We start from the raw sequence: 20,789 nt of genomic DNA on the forward strand, positions 1-20,789 counted from the left end.
TTTACTGGTACTTCTCTGTCCCTCCTCTCTGCTTACAGCATGGACAGACATATGTGTATGACTTGTGTGAGGTTTATTGGCAGTTACTTGCTTTATGGCAAGAAAGATCCACAAAGCATGTCAGGATTGTAAAATTTAAAAGCCTGTGAATTATATGTGTTTGTGAGCTGCATATGTGTTGCGCTACATCAGACAACATTATGGATGGTGGTTTTTCTCCCGACTTTCTCAAGCTTGTGCTAATGAGAGGTTATGAGATGATAGGATATGTCAACGATGATGATGGAAGGGGGAGGTACAGCGGCCACAGAGGACTCTAGTGCCTGCCTGTCTATGTGGGAACAGGAAGTTGTTCCAGAGAGAAGGCTTCTGGAGCAGGCCAATGGCAGCAGGCTCAGCTCACTGCTGCTGTCAGCCTGCCTGAATATTAAATTTCAGCAGAGCTGGAGGAGGTACTATAGGTGGACAGGGGAAAATAGCCCAGACTGTGTAGAAAGATATCCAGACACCCACACAATCCTTTACATAGAGGATATGTCTGTGTAAATCTGGACATCTGATAACCCTATGCTTCATTCTCTCCTCAATCAACTAGAATAAACAGACACAAATCATTCTGATGTAGAAGGTCATAATTGTATTGGACTGAGTCCTATTAGGGATTGCATTTGGCATATGCGTCGGAAAGGGGGAGGCCACGGCGCCATGGCTTCCCCAAAAATTGGCACTGCCCCAGCTCCCTTCCCTCCCACCCCTGTCAGGCTTTTCACCCACGGAATCAGGTTTATCAATGAGCACTGCCCCAGCCCCCTTCCCAATGTTAAGGAATTTCTGAAATTTACAGGTCGATAAGGTGTCACAGAAAATTGAGTTTGTGAATGAATTAAAATAGGGTGTCTATTAAAAATTTGGGGACTCAGATGAGAGATCTATAGAGACAGTTTTGAGGCATTGTAATTAAAAGATTGAAAAGTCTAAATTGCCGATTCTATATTTGAGCTAATGCTAAGGAAGTTCAAAAGTTTAGTTTGACTTGTGACTTTTAAGACATAAGTAAATTTATATACCATTGTTTAAATAGTCATGGAATTTAAAGATAAAGATTCTAGAGCAGGGGAAGGGAACTCCGGTCCTTGAGAGCCGTATTCCAGTTGGGTTTTCAGGATTTCCCCAATGAATATGCATTGAAAGCAGTGCATGCAAATAGATCTCATGCATATTCATTGGGGAAATCCTGAAAATCCAACTGGAATACGGCTCTCAAGGACCGGAGTTCCCTACCCCTGTTCTAGAGGAAACAGGAAAACTGTCTTTGTATATAGACTTATACATACTCATGTGAATGCCTCATGAATACCACTGTTTCTTATAGATTAACAAACACAAAAGTTAATTAAGAGGTTACACATATATTACGAAGTGCCAGGGAAGTCTGTCTTTATAAATCAGGAAGTAGTGCTTTTTTACTGACATGATATATTATTTTGACAGGTTACAAATGTCAGTTGTTATATGGAGAAAAGGAGTAACACTGACATCTATTGGATTTGATGAGCAAATACTGGTCTATCTTTTACATTGGAAATTTATCTTTAGTTCAGATTATCAAGTTAACTTGGATAATTATTTGGGGAAAAATACGTTTTTGTAAATGAACTAGGCTCCACAGGATATACGTGTTTAGGAAGTTTACACATCAGACTATTGTATTTTAATGTCAGAGAAAGGATAAAATGTATAGCTTTGTCTATATTTCGTTGAAGGAATTTGAACAAGAGAATGTAATGCGAATTTCTTATTCCTTCCAATTGAACACATAACTACTTTATAATTTCATATTTACTTTGTATTTATTAAAATAAATCTCGAAGATTTTACCTTTAAAGTCTTCAGTGTTTTGTGTCCAATTTTTACATATCAGGACAGGAAGCTCTTCTCTTACTGCCTAGGAGAGGAATTTTCATCCTGTGGAACTTCTCCTGAACCTGTATCCAGGTACATTGAAGCTCCTGGATACCTCCCAACCCATCAGACTCTGTCTTCACTCGCGGAAAAGCTTTTCTTCTGTCACTGAGCTGCAAGGAGTAGGAGCGCGCTTTGGCGTGCCTGTTCGGTGCCGCACGGCTTCTTGATTAGCTCCCGGTCTATATTTAGCACTGTTCAGGAAGAAATTCATTTGTTTCTATTTCTCTGGGGGGTTGTACTGTATGCAGAGTCTTATATCTTAGGGTTTTATTTATATATATTAGTACTTTTAGTTTGTGGTCCTGTACTTGTATTGGGGTATCTGTGTTCTGCATGTGTGACCAAGGCTAGGTGTTCTGGTAACCATTATGTATTGTTAATAAGATTATACTGTGTGAATATATGAAAAATGAATGGAAAAAATGGTATAATTAGTACTGTTATGGGGCGGGATCTGGGGTGGACATTAGGTGGGGTCTGGGGCGGAGCTTGCAGGCCCCCCCAAACAAAAAAGCGTTCCGCTGCCTATGGCATTTGCTGTAGTGTCACATTACTAACTGATCTCATGCTTTCTACTAAGTCTCTCACTTAAAACTCTAGCACAGTGTCTCACAAACTTTGTTGAGCCACAGCACACTAAACATAGTGGCCATGGCTCAAGGCAGACGGAAGTGTGTGAATGTCTATGCGATGATATCACGCACGTGCACGAAGGCCCTCCAGACGGGCTCTGAGCTGCCAGTGGGGAATATGCATGGAGAGGAGAGGCGAGGAAGTGTCGGGGGCCCTACTCTATTTTTTTAGATAAGTGTATATACAAAAAACAGTGACTAATATATTTTTTGATACTAAAAGTTTTGATTGAAAATGAAATCAGATATGCAATATACAGGACAATTTAAAAGTTTATTGCAGTGATTGGATGGTGAGACCTTATATGTGGGTTTGTCCTACATGGTCTCCTTGTCTCTGAGCATTAACTTTTGTAAGGAGTAAATATTGCAATTTGTGAATACTGTTTAGATCAGTCTTTCTGGATTTTTCATATCAGTGTCATTACCAGGGGAATGCCAAAGTCACTAGCAACACATTAAAATTCCTTCAATAAAAATGGCAATGTCCTTATGCCTAATACAAAACAGAGGACAAAATTAAATCAAGTCATATTTAAATTACCAGACCTCAAATTACCCAAGGCATTACATTTATGTTTATTGAAAATTGATATTTAGACAATTTTGCACAGCACAAGTCACTTTACCAAAAGACCGATGATGAAATTACCACCCCAGTAAGGGCACGAAAATTAGTAATGCCTTGGGTAATTTGAGGTCTAGTAATTTAAATATTACTTGATTTCATTTTGTCCTCTGTTTTGTATTAGTTTTTGCTTTTGGACAAATTTTGTGTCTTCTTCATTTATTTTTTATTTAATGTCCTTATGCCTGCCAGATCTTCCAATTTAAAATCATCTAGAATTGATAATGGACAACGTTGCCATTACCTGACCTTTAAGCTGTCACGCCGTACACAAAAGAGCTGAATGTTTCAAATTCTAAACCGGAGATAGAGCATTTGATCAGCAGGCATTTGATAATTGTCCAGATGCACTGACAATGACCGAAAGGCCAACTAGGTTTGCCAAGTTAACAGCACTGTCGAAAGAGGCATAGCTGACTGCACAATTCTGACAGGAGGTTGTCTCTCGTTGGATAAGAGAAATTGTGAATCAGCTAGAAGGGAACTTCTGCTTCTTGGGAACTACAGCTAGGGATGACACAATCATGTCTGAGTAAGAGCAATCTGCAAATGGACCTATGATCTGGCCCAGTTCAATCTGCAATTTCTCCAGCACTACCTGCTCATGTTGACCAACTGAAGGGGTGTTCCTCGCGGGATAGAATGGGCCCTGGAATGAGATCAAAGAGTAGCCTAATGGTTAGAGCAGCAGGCTAAGAAGCAGGTGACCCTAGCTCAAATCCCACTGCAGTTTCTTGTAATCTTGGACAAGCCACTTAGCCCTCCCTTGCCACAGGTACAAAACAGAGTGTGAACCCTCCAGGAACAGAAAACTATTGTACCTGAATGTACACTACGTTGATAGCTTCAGGTTTACAGGCAGTATGAAGGCAAGAATCTTCCAGTAAGATCCAAATACTTTTTGATGGTTTATTTGGTTCAAAATCTCCAAAAATTCAGAACGCCAGTAATAAAAGGTCAAGTACAACTACGAAGAAAAATTGAGCAAATGGAGAATTATAATAGAAGATTAAATCTCAGGGTTTTGAATTTTTCCATGGATCCAGGAATGTTGCCTATTGATGTGTTTAAAAAAATACCTGGTTGAAGTTTTGCGTTTTTCTTCTGAAATGATTCCCCTTTTGAATAAGGTGTTTTATCACAGAGATATGTTATTGGTACAACCTGTGGAGAGCAACAGAAAATATAAATCTCGCTACCCTCTTTATAATCACTAATTCTTATGTTTTTCCTTCCTTATATTAAAGTTCCTGTAAACCGTGCCAAGCTCTATCTTTATGGAGAGGATGTGGTATATAAACTTAAGGTTTAGTTTAGTTTAGGTTGGATATGAATAATCTTTCTGCAATATTAGAGCATTCTGAATCGGAGACCGCATAAAGATCCACTTTGATTGTTTCTTTTGTTTTTGAGCAGGACTTTAATAATGTAATGAGGCTTTAGTTTCACAATTTGAAGACTCTTTTTCTATGGACAGAGTGTGGATCTATCCTGACATGACTAAAATAACACAAGAACATAGGAGGGTATGTCTTGCCTATAAACAATAGATATTGAATCTTGGAGCATCATTTAGGGCTCCTTTTACAAAGGTGCGCTAGCGTTTTTAGCACACACACTGGATTTTTCTGCCTGCTCAAGAGGAAGCAGTAGCAGCTAGCGCGCGCTATTCCGCGTGCTAAGGTCCTAACGCACCTTTATAAAAGGAACCCATAGTTTAAAATTATCCTTGTGTTTTTGTAAACACTGGGAGGTTTGAAATACATTTTTTTTTAAATCCAGAACAATTGAAAGCCTTTATTGATTTAAAGAAGATCATTAAGGACTTGATTTTTTTTTTAAGTAGACAAGAGTTAGATTATAGTGCTGTATTAATGTTATTGCTTTTGGTGATCACTTTTTTTCCTTGTTGAACTTTCTTTCTATGGCATCACTCCCCCTTTTGGAGAAATAGTGGTCTAAGAAGGATATAGAATTATAATAAATTGTGTTTCTTTTTGTATTATCACTTATCCATATTTCTTTAATGAGTGGATACTTATGCATTATTATCAAATAAAAAAAATATTTGGAAGGTATTAATATAGGACCAAATCTTTGCCAGAGAAGGGAACTTGGTAAAAGTAGAGGACATACACTGAGGTTGAGGGGTGGTAGGACTTAAGAATAATGTTAGGAAATTATTTTTCACAGAGAGGGTGGTGGATGCTTGGAATGCCTTCCTGAGGGAGGTAGTGGAGAGGAAAACTGTGATGGAATTCAAAAAAACATGGGATGAACACTGAGGATCGCTAATTAGAATATAAATGAACAAACTTTCATAGTCCGAATCCAGCAAAGGAGATGGTTTGGATAGACTGTTGGGAGCTTCAACGGCAACTCCAGTAGTTGGAATTTAAGGACAGTATTGGGTTGACTTCTAAGGTCTATGGCCCAGAAATAACAAAGAAGAAAAAAGACATTTTAATTTAATCATGAAACTGTAATGCATGTTATTACAGGGCAGATTGGATGGACCATCATTTACTATGTTACTATTTCCCCTTCCACATTAACTCCCCAATGCCATTCTCCCCAAGTCCCCTCCCCCCACTCCCTTCTCATTTCAGACTCAAAGGGAGCAACCCTGTAGTTTCTTTAGGGTACTCCTCAAGCAGCAAACCTACCCAATCCTTCCCTTCCCCTACTATTAATACTATATAACACATTTACTGTGACAATCGATCTTGGATTTTAGTCCAGTCTTTCATAAAGCCACTTCCTTTTATCCACAATGCATTCCATCTGGGTTAACATGTGTATGTGGTCTTTCCAATCTCCCTCTGAAGAAGTATAGTTCTTTTCCAATTAACAGCTATAAAGCATTTGGCTGCTGCAAGACTCAGGTGCAGCAACCTACTCTTCCATCAATGAGACCTTGTTGGTTCTCAAGCAAGATCTAGGGGCTACAATGGAGCCCCCCAAACCTGTCTTGTGTCCAACACTTATTCCTAGACAATCACAACAGTACCCAAAGCACAGATCCACTCATTAACCTCTGTACAGGAATCCATTTTTTTCTCTTTATCTTGTTTATTCAGGACAGATTATAAACACACTCACAGAAAGAAAGTTGTACACTAAAACAATATTCTTATAGCCCAAATTACCACACAAAGCACTAAGAAAAGCTAGCACAAAATAACATACACTTTTATAAAGACACTAATACAGAAACAGACAGGGAGAATATTTGGAGTCTGTCTTCCTGGTTGGGTAAAACACCCTCTGAAACCAGAATGGGAACAGGGTCCAATTTGCTGGATCCAGAATCCAGTCTTTATAGCATTCTGTTGCATGTTTATTAGATTATGCTGAATGACCTCAGGGTCAGATAAACCTCCTCTTTGTTTTGCCTAATCTTTTTCATGTTTCCCTCATGTCTTTCATGTCCCATTTGCTCATCTGGATTATGTCATTGCCAACAAATGTAAATTTGGTCTCCTTGTTTTCGGTTTTTCTTCTCTTTGAATCTTGGTCCTAATTGGAAAGCAATGATTGACTTTTAGCTATTCATATCACCTTATTGTCCAGGTGACCCCTCACTTTTTCCATGACCCCATCATGTGATACATCTTATCAGGAAGGCACACAAACAAAACAAATAAGATACTGTGACTTTTTTAGGGAGTTAAACTGGGCCTCTCACAAGCTAATACAGTAATGGCTTATTATAGTGCCTTATCTATAGTGACAAGTAAGCAGAGAAGTTTGGGCACTAAAGATTTCTAGCTTATTATGTTCCAGATGTCTAGTTTTACCCTGCCCACGAACCCACTTGGTGTGAAACCAAATGTTGAGAAACTTGCAGAATGAGGCCCGATTTGGGACCCAGTATCCTGCCGCTATAACACAGATTTATAGTATCTTATCTCAAAAGAACAAGTGAGAACTGAAAGGGATGTAAAGTCAGAAAACCTAAGGTAGTCTTATTTATTATCAGCAACTAATTATAAAGAGAAATAGTTAAGAGTTAGAACCAAGATTCAAAGAGGAGAAAAGAAAAACCAAAAACAAGGCCTGTGTGTTTTTCTCACAATTTTGGTTCAAAGCTCCCCCAACTCTTGGGACCATTTAGAGGCCAAGGTAAGCAACTGAGGGTCCGGGCGCTCTTCTCTGGACAACCCAAACAAGATAGAGAACGAGTTGAGAGCAAGGGGAGGGAAAGAAAAAGTTGGTCCACCTTCAGAAACTGGGATTCCTGAGGGCTCTGCCTATGTTTTCCCATATAATAATGTCTCAACTGTAAGTAACCGAAAAACGATATACTTGGGAGTGACCAGGTATGCTTGAGAGCATAAAAAGGGAAAATAGTAGAGGCGTTGTCAGAAAAGCCAACATGGCCCAAGCACTGAGCCATACCAAACCTCCCCACACCAGGAGGGTTTACCGCAGATCTGCTGAAAAGCCCAGTTCTCCTGGCCTCCACTAACCCTATGCCACCACCGAAGTAAAGCCTGCCATAAAGGGGCCAACCAAACCAAATTTATCCCTGCCCTAGGTCTGCTCCACTGTGGAAGAACCAAGCAAGCCAAAGCCCTATGCGGGGTCACCCAGGAATCCAGCAAGCCTGCAGGGGCAAAGAGCGAATGAGTGCATGAACCCACCTCAACAAGGCTGCCACATTGTCTGGGAGAGCCAACCCCCCCCGCTTTGGGTAAGCTTCCAAAAGCCGATACGGGTGCGACGGTTGTGCCAAATAAAGGAGCCAGTGAAAGATTTATAAGCCTGTTAATCTGTGCCCTTGAGCCAGAGGGGAAGCATCTGCAGTGGATAAAGAATTTTGGGTAGCAAAACCATTTTCATAAGGGCCACCCTGCCCAAGAGCGACAAAGGCAAGTCACCCCACTGAAGACAATAGTCCCGAAGCTGTGCCAGTTGAGATGTTACGTCGATACACACACCGCTAGTCTGCACTAAGAAAAATCCCCAGATATTTAAGTTCCCCTGTCGCCCATCAAAAAGGAAAGCCGGACTGCTGACGTGAAGCACACGAGGAGGTTACCGGCATGGCTTCCAATTTGCCGTAACTAATACTAAGACCGGAAAAAGTCCCATAAACGTCAATCATGTTAATCAGAACAGGATTGACACCCGAGCATTACTCACAAAGAGCAGCATATCGTCAGTGAACATAATAATCTTACATTCCTCCTGACCCACACGGATTCCAGTAATATCCGAAGAAGCCCTGATCTTAATGGCCAGAGGTTCCAACGATAAAATGAACAAGAGTGGCGACAGGGGGCAAACCTGGTGCGTGCCCCGTTGCAGCGGGAAAGAGACAGCACACCTCCTTTTAATAAGTAGCTGTGCTGTGGGAGCCGTATATAAATTAACAATCTACTGGTGAAACGAACCGACAATACCAAACTGTTGCACAATCCTAAATAATAAGGCCAGGTAATCTTATCAAATGCTTTTTCTGTGTCTAAGCTGGCCAGCAGATCATCACCCGCTCTGCACCTGCCCTCTCTCAACGCCACCAGAGCCCTCATTTAAGTACGTGTAAAAAGCTGTATCCAAATACAAAGTAAGGTTAAGTCGCCACAATATTTCAGCGGACAGCCTCCTGCCCCTGCAGCGTGAAAGCAACTGCTGCGTGGTGACTAAAAGGAACATCCAGGATATGAGCGAGCACCACCCGACCTATTGACTGGGAGGGCAAAAGCAAATAATCCAAACGGGAGTAGCTATGGTGCACCCCAGAAAAAAATGTAAAATCCCACCTCCCCCGGATGACAGACGCGCCACACATCCAAGAGGTCCAACTCTCCCATCAAAATATTCACCCCTATCCGTTCATTGTCCCGCTTTACCACCCTGGCCGGTTTACAGTCAATGGAGGGATCACTGGTAACATTAAAATCTCCTCCCACAATTAGTTTGTAATTAGACAGAGCCACCAAGTGAGCCAGTACCCTGGAAAAGAAGGAATGTAAGTAGATATTAGGGGCATACAAATTGCAGAAAACCACTGGGCAATCATGGAAAGTGCCTGCCCAAATCACATAACGACCCTGTGGGTCCCTAATGACCTTGTGATAGACCGCTACAACATCTTTATGAATGAGAATGGCAACCCCTCTCTGTTTAGAGGAATAGGAAGAGTAGGCAATATCCCCCACCCAAACTCGGACCAGTTTTTGATGTTCAGACATAGTGAGGTGGGTTTCCTGCAGGAAGGCCACTGAGACTTTCTCCTTCTTCAGGAAAGACAAGACCTTTTTCCTCTTTACAGGGGAATTAATATCAGCCACATCTAAGGTAATATAGGTGAAATCAGCCATTGCCATGTAAGGAACTGACCAAAGATACCAATACACTAAACAGCCCCCGAAGGCTTCCAAGCTAGACCCCCTAGGACCAGCAACCTGAACCCAGTCACTCATTCCCCAAGCCCTCAAGCACCCCCTCCCCCCACAAGCTTGGTCTCCCCCTGCAAACCCCCCACTCATAGCCCAACGTGCCACAACTCCACACCACAAACACCATACAACCTCCCACACACTCCTCCAATCCCCAAGCATTCTCCCCCCACCCCATCACCCAACCTTCTCATAAAATAGAACAGAGTCCACTCCTGAACCTCCCCCACCCAAAAGGTAAACTGAAAGAATTACCCACTCCCCCTACCAAAGAAGGCCCGGCTCAAAAGTCCTCAAAGAAGCAAACACAGAACATAATGGCAAATGCAACAGCATTAAAAATAAAACACAAAATATGGCAAAACAGTAGTCCAGGCACAGGGAAGGTCACACCACAGTAAGGAACAACAGTGCTAGACTGACCATAAGGAAATAAGGAGCAAGGGAAGAATCCTTCCTCCCGTGCAAAAGCAGAAACAGATATGAATAGAGAAAGGAACTCTCCAGTTCAGGGCAGCCAACTGCATGCCAAAGGCCCATGAGCCAAGCATCTATGGAGGGCAGGAAAGTACCTGTCGTGCAGCAAAGTCCAAACCTATAGGGATCAGCAGAGGACCAGATCCCCAGGCTTCACCAAATGCAGAGAGTCATCACCAGGCAGATGGAATGAAATCACAGCTGGTAGGACAACAGTACATCCACACTGATCAACTAGATATATTCTTTAAGGTCCTTCAGGTTGTCACACAACTTTGGATCCCCAACATCCAGGATACACACCTGGGCAGGGAACTGAATCACAAACTTCAATCCCCGGTTCCGAAGCTCTGAGCAGTAGGGCGCTAAATTGTGCCGCCACTTCAGCAGAGTAGTCGTTAAACAAAAGTACCCTGGCGCCATGGTAATCCAGTGAACCCTTCTTGCGGTATAGCGACATCAATTGGGTTTTGTTGGCAAAATTTAGGATCCTGGCTATAACAGGACGTGGTCGCCCACTGCCCTCTCTACAAGGGCCCAAGCGGTGAATGTGCTCTGCCAGGACTTGCATGTCTGCAGGCAAAAAGCCAACAGCTTCCGGGATCCACTTTTCCACAAGGGCCCACAGTTCTTCTTCTTTAATTGATTCTGTCAGCCCCACGATAAGGATATTGTTTCTTCTGTCCTGGTTTTCTTGATCCTCAAGGCGTGCATGCATTGTAGAGCATTGAGTCTCCAGGGCTGGCATCTGCACCTCCATAGTCCTCGTGGTTGGCGATCCTAACCTCAGCCGTATGTAGTCGCTGCCTGTGCCACTCGACTGTAGCTTGTAATTTGGACAAACGACATCGCCGCAGATATATTTTTGGTGAGTTCTTTCACTGCGTCATCCTGCAGAAGCACTTTTGGTGGGGGTAGAAGGCGCAGACGCCATATTGCCTGCTCCGTGTGGTTTCAGTGCCTTGGTCAGTCGAGGCATTTTAACTGGCATATTGCAACCACGCTTTAGAGAAGAGAGTCTCAGATCACCCCACTAGCACGCAAAAACTGCCCTAATAGTTTTATGGAGCTTTCGAGTAATTTTAATCGGCAATAAAGCACAAAAGTAGGCGTGGGAAGGTCGGAGCTTAGGCAGGGAGCCTCCACTTAGCGTCGCATCATCACGTGACTCCCACCTTAGCTTTCAATCTTACAGGTGTACAGTATCATCTTGTTAGCACTTTATTCAAATTTTCTTAGTACTAGAACACATGAAGCTCAAACAACTTTGGAACACATTAGCTGCCATTTCCCCATAGCAAATATACAGCTCAACTCTTCTTCCCAAGTTAACAAAACTAACTTTATTGCAAGGTTTCCTGCTATTATTATTGGTTTGCTTGGATATGTCTGTTTTGGGGTGGGGTGGGGGTTGCTTAATCTGATTATACTATTGAGATATTTTGAGGTCTATTCCTTTAGCTTGTATTATTATGCTTTGTATTCTCTTTATTATAATTCAATAAAAACATATTTTTTAAAGTGTTTTTTTTTTTAGTTTTACAAAAATTCTGGCTCGCTCTGAACAGCACAGGACCCTATATAGAGTGATGTCATCGCTTTTTCATCTGCTGGCAGGAGAGCATGCGATCATGTTACCCCTCTACTGTATAAGGCTCATTTGTTACCAAAAGTTTTACTTCTCACCTTCAAAATTAAGCAAAATAACTCTCCAGGTCTAGTCAACAAAACCTTTTAATAATAACTTTATTTATTCTTTTTTTTCTATACCGCCATAGCAGACGACTTCTAGGTGGTTCACATTGAAAGAAGGCTGGACATTCAGCGAATTACAAATGTATGAGGGGAAAGTTGTTCCCCCTCCAAGACAAATAATATACGATACTATGCGCAAGACTATATTCTCAATAACAATCCCACACTCTGGAAAGCTCTTCCGTCATACTTACGACAGGAAACATTTAGAACCGTTTAGTTCTTAAGCGGTATAGAAAAATGTTAATAAATTAAATTAACAAAATTTGAGTCCAATCTTAAAACTTCCTTATTTAATGATACCTATGATTAGATACATTAAGCCATCTTAAGATCTAACCAGTTCTGTAGCTTGATTGTAGATCACAGATCTAACTATGAACCTTTTCTTATCCTTATCCTCATGTAATTTCCCTTCATCTTCTTTCCTATCATGACATTGCAGTTCTTACCCAGCTCCTATACTATCTTCCTTTATGTATCAATATGGGCTCCTTTTATCAAGCCGTGCTAGCATAACGCACATAATAGCGCGAGTTAAACCGCCGGCCGCTAACGCCTGCCTTAAGCAGGCGGTAGTTTTTTGGCCAGCGCGAGGGTTAGCGCATGATTAAAAGTCACGCGCGCTAACCCCGCTAGCGCGGTTTGATAAAAGGAGCCCTATATATATATTGTACAATTTAGTCCTTTTATGTAATTTATTTTTACCCTCCCTTTTTTAATTGTACATTGCTCAGTCATGTAATGAGCAGTATATCAAAACCTAAATAAACTTGGAAACATAAAACCATGCAACTGAACCAGATCAACTCAAAGAAAGAAAATTACAGGTAAGCTTTAATTTTCCTTTGTTTTAGATAACAGCACCATTCCATCCCAGGACAGAACAATTCTGTTGGAGCTGGAAGCTCAGATCAGGAGGAAAAAGCTACTGATCAAACAAGGTGGCAAACACAACATGAACTTTCCCATTTAAAAAAATTTATTGAAACAATATCTTGAACTAAACAGCACATTTTTTAATCATTAAGATTAAATTTTCAATACAAAAAATTCACAAATACATTAGCAACTTCTCTAAGTTCATAGCAAACATTTTAAACACAAACAATAACCAAAATAAAATGGCCAGTCAAATGTCTCAGTTATAGTGCTTTGCAATGCTGTACAGATATGGGTTTGCAGTTCCTTTGCCAGGATTGTGCTCATTAGGCTGGTCAGGGCTGCAGATGATGTGCAGTCTTTCTCCCTTGTGGTTATGAGAACTGCCTTAACACCTAATAGACAGACAGAGGGTCCATGTTTGCAGTGTTCTGAAAGAGCTTTGGTGCATAGCCCCCCCCCCGGCAAGGACTACTGCTGTAATGACTGGGCTGGCTAAGTTGGGGAAAGGATACAAAACAGGGGAAGAATTTGTGGCCAGTATAGCTTGATGCCACCCCAGTTCTGATGAGTGGAAGCCGAAAAGGAACAATAAGAAGCTGGCTGGTCAAAACAATATAAAATGCTAGTGTATATACAGGACCAGAATAAGGATTGTGAGAAGACAGGACTCTGTTAATAAATTCTGCTCAGTGTCCATAGGACAATTCTATGCATACAAATCCTCACGATCAGCAGAATAGACCTCGCCTTCCTGCAGCAAGGCAAAATTCAAGAAATGTGAAGGCCGATGAACTTCATGATAAAACTCCTTGGGATTTGCCAGATGCAGCTCATACTTCATGTTAGGGTCATGCCGAACCCCTGAAATAAAAGAGGACACTCCTGAGTGATATTATCCTAACACTGTCAGCCCAGCAGCATACTTTGAATTTACATTGCAATCCTGTCTGGAAGAGAAATGCACTATGCTTTATGCACTACCTTGCAGTAAATTTCTGGTCTGCATAAATTGAGGAACAAGGGTATTATCCTGTTACAGTTAGATACACAGAGACAAAGTAGTTTACACAGACTATGAACTTGCATCCCAGGCTTTCATCTACAAGTGTGTGACTGGTGTCTGCTCTTATGGAGTACTCCCCAGCTTGATTGGCAGCAGCACAGGAAGCTGAATGACTGCAACAAAAGATTTACCCATGAAGTTGTAGTTCCAAGACCCCTGGCCTGGTACCATGAAGAATCCCAGGAATCTGTCAGACAACAGCATTTGGACTCGCTCATAGTGAGATGGTAGATATCCTTTAGGATTGTTGCCTTTATCTGTATTCTGTCGACCCCATTCATATCCACTGGGTGTCAGTTTGTAAGCTGTCAGTGTACAAGAGCCTGGGGTAAAACTGAAGAGGAGATCAATCAGTACAGACAGCAGTTAAGTGTTCAAAATTATGGACTGCATTATGGACTTTCTCACTTGCTATGCATATCACAATAGCAGATAGAATATTCCTTATCTAGTGAACTTCCATTATTTTGAGCCTAGAGGTCCCACATGCTTCCTCAGAGCACATGATTTTTTACAGTATGTTTGTAATATTCAAATCATGAAAAAAACAATGCATAAATTATATTCATCAGCACATACTAGCTCATTTTCCCCTCTATATCCCCACACAGCAGTAATGGCAACAGCTCACTGAGCCTCTCAAAAAGCTTTCTGTCTGGGAAAAGACGCAAGGGTGAAAACTGTTAGAATTACTAGAGGCTAGACACACACTAATGCAAACTTACATAATTTCAAAACTGCACATCAGAAACTTATGCAGCTATATAGGAAAGCTTAGGATGCTGTACACCCAAAATAATGAAAAAAAAAAAAAAAAAAAGAGGGAAACATGCACAGCATGTTTATGGATTGTCTCAGTGTGTCTGACTTATGCAAAAGGGGGACAGTTGGGGTTTGTGTGAATATGGTGGGGGAAGGTTATTTATTTATTCTAACATTTATATCCCGGTCATTAATTAGGCAGGTAACATTAAAAACATAAGAACATAAGAAGTTGCCTCCGCTGGGTCAGACCAGAGGTCCATCCCACCCAGCGGTCCGCTCCCACGGTGGCCCTTCAGGTCTATCACCTGTGCAGTGGTCCCTGACTATTCCTATAACCTACCTCAACTCCTATCTGTATCCCTCAATCCCCTTATCCTCTAGGAACCTATCCAAACCCTCTTTGAAGCCCTGTAACGTGCTCTGGCCTATCACGGCCTCCGGAAGCGCGTTCCATGTGTCCACCACCCTCTGGGTAAATAAGAACTTCCTAGCGTTTGTTCTAAACCTGCCCCCTTTTAATTTCTCCGAGTGCCCCCTTGTACTTATTAAGACAATCAATAAAATAAAGAGAGAAAATAATTACACCTAAATAAATCCTTCATCAGCCCTCTCCATATCATGGCACTAACTAGATCCCAAAATATGCCTGAGCAAACAAAAATGCCTTAATCCGTTTCTTAAAACTACCAAGATCCTGGAGCAAGTATAATCTCAAGGGCAATTTATTCCATTTAACAGGACCTAATATGAGTGACGCCTTAGCAGTGACAGACTAATGCAACCAACTTAACAAAGGCATGTTGCGATATATTTGACCTCAACACACGGTTAGGCACATACACCACAATACCTTCAAAAAATATGCAGGAATGGAATTACACTATACAGTGGTACCTTGGTTTACGAGTGCACCGGTTTGCGAGTGTTTTGCAAGATGAGCAAAACATTTGCAAAATCGGTGCCTCGGAAACCAAGCATGGCTCGATTTACGAGCACACCCCCCCCCCCCCCCCGCAATCCGGCACCCCCCCCCCCGCCACGATCCGAGCACACCCCCCCGACACGACTGGGCACCCCCCCGCATGATCCGACCCCCCCCCCCGACACAATTGGGCACCCCCTGCCGCTTCTTACCCTCATCTGGGCACTCTTGAAAATCGGCCTTCTCCTCTGCTGGGCGCGAGTTCACGTTCTGAACGTGACCGTGAACTCGCAGGCCTTGAGCATGCTCAGATGCTCAAGGCCCAGCAGAGGAGGAGGCCGATTTTCAAGAGTGCCCAGATGAGGGTAAGAAGTGTCGGGGGGGATGTCGGATCTTGTCGGGGAGGTGCCCAATCGTGGCAGGGGGGTCGGATCGTGGCGGGGGGTGCCCAATCGTGTCGGGGGGGGGGGAGAGGGGTTCGGATCGTGGCGGGGAGGTGCCGGTTTGAGGCAGGGGGGGTTGCCGGATCGCAGGGGGGGTGTTCCTGATCGCGGGGGGGGGGGGGGCCTTTGAGGGGAGCAATGCCGGTTCTCAGGGGGGGGGGGGGAACGCATCAAAGCGAGTTTCCATTATTTCCTATGGGGAAACTCGCTTTGATAAACGAGCATTTTGGATTACGAGCATGCTCCTGGAACGGATTATGCTCGTAATCCAAGGTACCACTGTAGTTTAAAAACCGACATTAACAATTTACAAAGCGCCCTATAAGCAAATGGAAACCAATAGAGTGCTTCCACCAGGCCAGTAACAGAGTCAAAACGACTCGGACCAAAAATGGAAATACAGAATTAAGAGCTCTGCCCTGTAAGGGAACTTTGCAGCTATACTAGTTCAGTTAAGTTTAAATTTAATCAAACTGCAGATTGTCCCTTTTAATCCTTAGGTGTTTAGAAGTGAATATGCCAGAGTATTATGGAGAGTCAGCTAAGACAAATACTTAAGTCCAATTACGTGACACCCTCAGTTCAAAATCTCTCACATCTGCAAATGAAGCAGATGTGCAACCCCTCTTCCTAAACTTACCTGCACGTGATGATTATGGTCTTTTCTCCATCCCATGATGGGTTGTCTGCCATTACTTTGGCATGTGTGGTAACATCCTGAGGTGAAAGCTGTGGTGACTCATTTGGCTGGGTGTGAATCCATCCAAGAGGTTCCATTTCCTAAAGGAGAAAGGTAGCTTAATACAATGTGAGGGTCTTCAAACTGCTGGGGAAAAGCTACTAGCAGTAACAGAATGTATCACTCACCTTGAGGTATTCGTGCTGTGGTAGCTGACCTGGAAGGTGCACAGTCTGATGTGTTCCCCACTGTGGCACCATGACAATGCATCGAATTTCCTTCACCTGGGGGTTGTCTGGGGGGCTTATACCATACAAGTATCCTGCAATCTACAGCACAAAAAAAAACCATTAAGCAACACTCACAACAAACTCCCCTATATCCCATGGCCATTACAACAGCCTTCCACAAAAACAGGGCCAGCTGAGACAACCAAAAGAAAAGCCATTTCATACAAAATTGAGCAAGAAAAAAAAACCTCCCCAGTCTGCAGCCATTGAAAATAAGCCATGCAAATAATGACCTGTGCTCGCAAATCTGAGATGCAGATGAACTTTTTCAGCACATTTTTAGGTAGGATGTAAGTGTAGCCTGTTTCTTTGATGTCATCAGAAGAGACATAGATGTGATTTGTACGTAGATGAAGATTGGCAGCTGAAATCGCTCTGTAAATAGACAGACACAATCAAACCAAAGCAAAAACAAAATGCACAGTTATGGCGCTAACAGGGCAACTGCAAACATCTATAATAAAGGCACTAACTATTCAACAAAACACTTGTCTGACACAAGTAACTAAGGAGTAGCATATATGCTAAATGCTGGGTAGCAAGTCTACATAGACAGTGCACAATTAATCTTCACGCTGCAGTTAAAGAGACTGTGGAACCTGGCAATTAACTAACATAGGATAGACTTTCTTTTCCTCTAGCACAGAACCCTTCTACTACAGCTGTTACTTCAGTACCTGACTCGCCACTCTGTCTTAGAGGAGAAGGTTTGGGTCTCATAGTTGCTGGTAGTCGAGGTGATGATCTCATCCCCATGTTTGTTGACCGTTCGAGTCTGTGTGGCAGTGAGCTGTGACTGCTCTTTTGTTTGCTTCTCAATCTCCGCTATCTGCTGTCTCTGCTGTGAAGGGGCAGAGATCTCCATCCCCAGGATAATGTCCCTGATCTCAGACTGTGTAAGAGAAGCCACATTCACACTAAAAGACAAAACCAGAAGTAGTGATAAACCAAGGTTAAAAGAAAAAGCAGGTATACAGCTGTCTACCCAACACTTCCTAGAGTCAAAACACTCAGGATTACAAATTAGGAAGAGATTGAACACCAAGTCAATCAGCATCTCTCTCTCTGTATTAGAAAATCTACCAACTCCAAACAAGACATGATGGCATCAAGCCTGATAAAAAACAAACAAACATTGCTTTAAGAAATAATTATTAAAAGCTAAAAATGGCAGGAAAGACAAACTGAAACATGTTAAGTCAGTGAAATTACATACATTTGCTAGCTGAAACCTGTTGAATTTCTATATATACATATAATCATAGATACAATTGATGGGGCCTAATAGCTTGTGGAAAGACAGAATGCATGTATAATTTTCACTTGCATGAAGTGCCTGCATAAAATCAGACATATGTACCTGCTTCCATTCTGGAGCCCCAGAAGTACTCTCTTCCCCTACATGACACTAAATAAGATTTGGGAATCTCTTACTTGTTTTTCTTGCCATAATCTGCCAGGATTAAATCTTTTAGTTGCACTTCTACTTTAATCCACTCTTCATCTGTCAGCGTGGGCCAGATGTGATGAGGCTCTGTGATGGTGGTTTTATCTGGCTTTAGTATAACTTTGGCACGGTCATTGTTCACGTGCAAGGCTCGCAAAATCAGTATAAGACGTGAGAATGCCTGATTGTGGGAAACAGTAGAAGTCAGCTCAACATGGGATCAGCAGAGTGTGCAAAAGACAAGTCAGTAAAAGATCACTGGGTGATAACAGTAAATCCTATTGTATGATAGTCCTGGATAAAGAAGTGACCTTGGAAACTTTGTAGTGTGATTCAATGGAAGGTCCTAATGTCTTGTGAGACAACACCCTATGAATTCTAGAAGTTTCTTTGCTATAATGCAAGTTTTAAAAAGAGCATTAGCAGTAAATCTGGAAGAAATTGAGATCATATTCAACATACCATGGCTTTGGAGTGGGGTTCATTTCTGTTATGGTATGCATAAAATAAACCCATTTAGAGACACGATTCCTAAGAGAAACTAAGCTCTAAGACAGCAAGAGATCAATGAACTGGGTGGGGGGATCAATGAACTGGGTGAGGAGGAATTTGAAGACTGGACAGAAAAAGCCAAGAAAATCTAAGTATTGAAAATATCTAATAAATGTGTATATGTTAATTCTCAATATGACCAAAAACCCCAAGACATCAATCAAAGTCTAAAATAATCTTTGTGCATTCCTCTGCTTAAAATAGAGAATGCTCTGCTTTTAAAATGAATACCACACAGGGATTTATCTGTAGATACTATATATTAATCCTCACCATCACACCCTGAGTTTCCTACAATCTTCTCAAGCACATACAACCTCTCGTTCTAATTTGTCACAGATCACAGTATGCACTGAATCAGTGGCTATAAACAAGACAACTGAGGAGGTAAAGAAGAATAACTAAAAGTTTCAGGTATTACCGTGTAGGAGGAGATGGTTTTTAGCCAGTCATCATAAAGGTTGAAAAGCACCATCTGTGGCTCTGTGGCCTTCAGGATCAAGTCTCCAAACTTCTCCACTTTCAGGCAGGCCTGAAAGGGTAGCTGGAGCTCTGACCCTTTGATCACAATGTTAGGAAAATCCAGTAAATGCACCTAGAATATATTTAAAAAAGGCAATAATTTAGGACCTTCTCTTGCTCAGTTCACCATTTTTTTCAGGCTCCATCAAAAGGCTCTTAAAGGAACTGGAAACAAAACTGTCAACTTTTAACTTTTTGAATCAACTACATTCCTCAAGAGAACAATTTTTAAATAGTCCACATATTTATGCATTATATTTGATTTGTAAAAGACACAATTTAAAAATATCTGCAAAGTCTGTGGGTTTGAAAATGTACAAAGTGACAGTACATATGTATTTTCACTTTCACGCTTGCTTATGTTTTAAATTTTTTTAATTCATTTTTCATACTACAACAAGTGTATCATAGAAAATTATACGATCTCATAAAATATACACTTGATTTTCCTTCATGTATCACTGTAAATACAATATATCGTTCTAAATTCATGTACAATAATATCTGAAAATGTATGTATTACATAATATGTATAACAATTGTTACTAAAATTTAAAACCCTCCCTTCCCTCACAATACAAATTACAATTATGAAAAAAAAGTATTTGCGCACATCTGCCTCTCCTTTTGTATGAATACTTTGTTTTACTTGAAAAATGTTAAGGGTACATTTTCAAACCCCAGCCCCAAATAAAGGGAAAAAGGGTCATGATTTCATATTCTGCCTTTTTGTGGTATGACGCTCCTGGGACTTGAGAGACCCCTGTGGGCCTCAGTTCCAGTCCAGCAGCCAATAAAACAAAGGAGAGAAGGAGTTCTTAACTTTTCCATGAAACAAAAATCAATACAGAATTCTTACCCTCAGGAAGGAACCAAGACCTCAGGGAGACTGCTCAGGCTGACCACATCTACCATCTGCTGAAACTGAGAACAGACCGGCTTCCAGGGGAAAGCACAGCCCACTTATAGGTTAAGTTGAAGCTGAGTGGTTCTCAGTCTTCATCAGCTGGTAGGAGTGTGTAATACCCATGTTTTATTATTTCAAGTTTTATTATTTTTAATATACCGACCAAACCTGAATGGAAAAATCTTAATACGTAATATAGTTTAGAATTTTTATGCTTTCAGATGGACTTTCTGGGGCACCAGGTCGCACAGTGGTATAAATTGATAAATGGATTTGTAAATAAAAAGCCTAAAACTGGACTTAGGGACATTTGGAGCATTGAGATCAAGCATAAAATTACTGCGTCTCAATGGCCACGAATTTGGTCTTGGAGGATGAGATGTACGATGTCCGCATCTATGAGACAAACTTGGTTATTATGGACCCCAGTTAGTTTACAAAAGTTAGATA

At 41.6% G+C, this 20,789-nt stretch overlaps 1 protein-coding gene across 3 annotated transcripts in view; it reads right to left on the minus strand.

Moving 5' to 3' along the window:
• Positions 1–12,825: 12,825 nt before the first annotated feature.
• The window catches only part of PRPF8 (pre-mRNA processing factor 8), a 117,661-nt gene continuing 109,697 nt past the window's right edge, over positions 12,826–20,789 (minus strand). For all 3 annotated transcript variants that reach the window (XM_033921365.1, XM_033921363.1, XM_033921364.1), the window contains exons 36-43: positions 19,332–19,505; positions 18,346–18,539; positions 17,589–17,828; positions 17,145–17,286; positions 16,810–16,950; positions 16,583–16,722; positions 13,944–14,146; positions 12,826–13,610 (exon numbers count right to left, since the gene is read on the minus strand). In XM_033921365.1, coding sequence (XP_033777256.1) covers positions 13,456–13,610; positions 13,944–14,146; positions 16,583–16,722; positions 16,810–16,950; positions 17,145–17,286; positions 17,589–17,828; positions 18,346–18,539; positions 19,332–19,505 — 1,389 coding nt within the window. In that variant the 3' untranslated portion in view covers positions 12,826–13,455. The remainder of the gene's footprint in view (positions 13,611–13,943; positions 14,147–16,582; positions 16,723–16,809; positions 16,951–17,144; positions 17,287–17,588; positions 17,829–18,345; positions 18,540–19,331; positions 19,506–20,789) is intronic.

The sequence above is a fragment of the Geotrypetes seraphini genome, chromosome 15, assembly GCF_902459505.1.
Source record: "Geotrypetes seraphini chromosome 15, aGeoSer1.1, whole genome shotgun sequence".
In the NCBI taxonomy this organism is placed as follows: domain Eukaryota; kingdom Metazoa; phylum Chordata; class Amphibia; order Gymnophiona; family Dermophiidae; genus Geotrypetes; species Geotrypetes seraphini.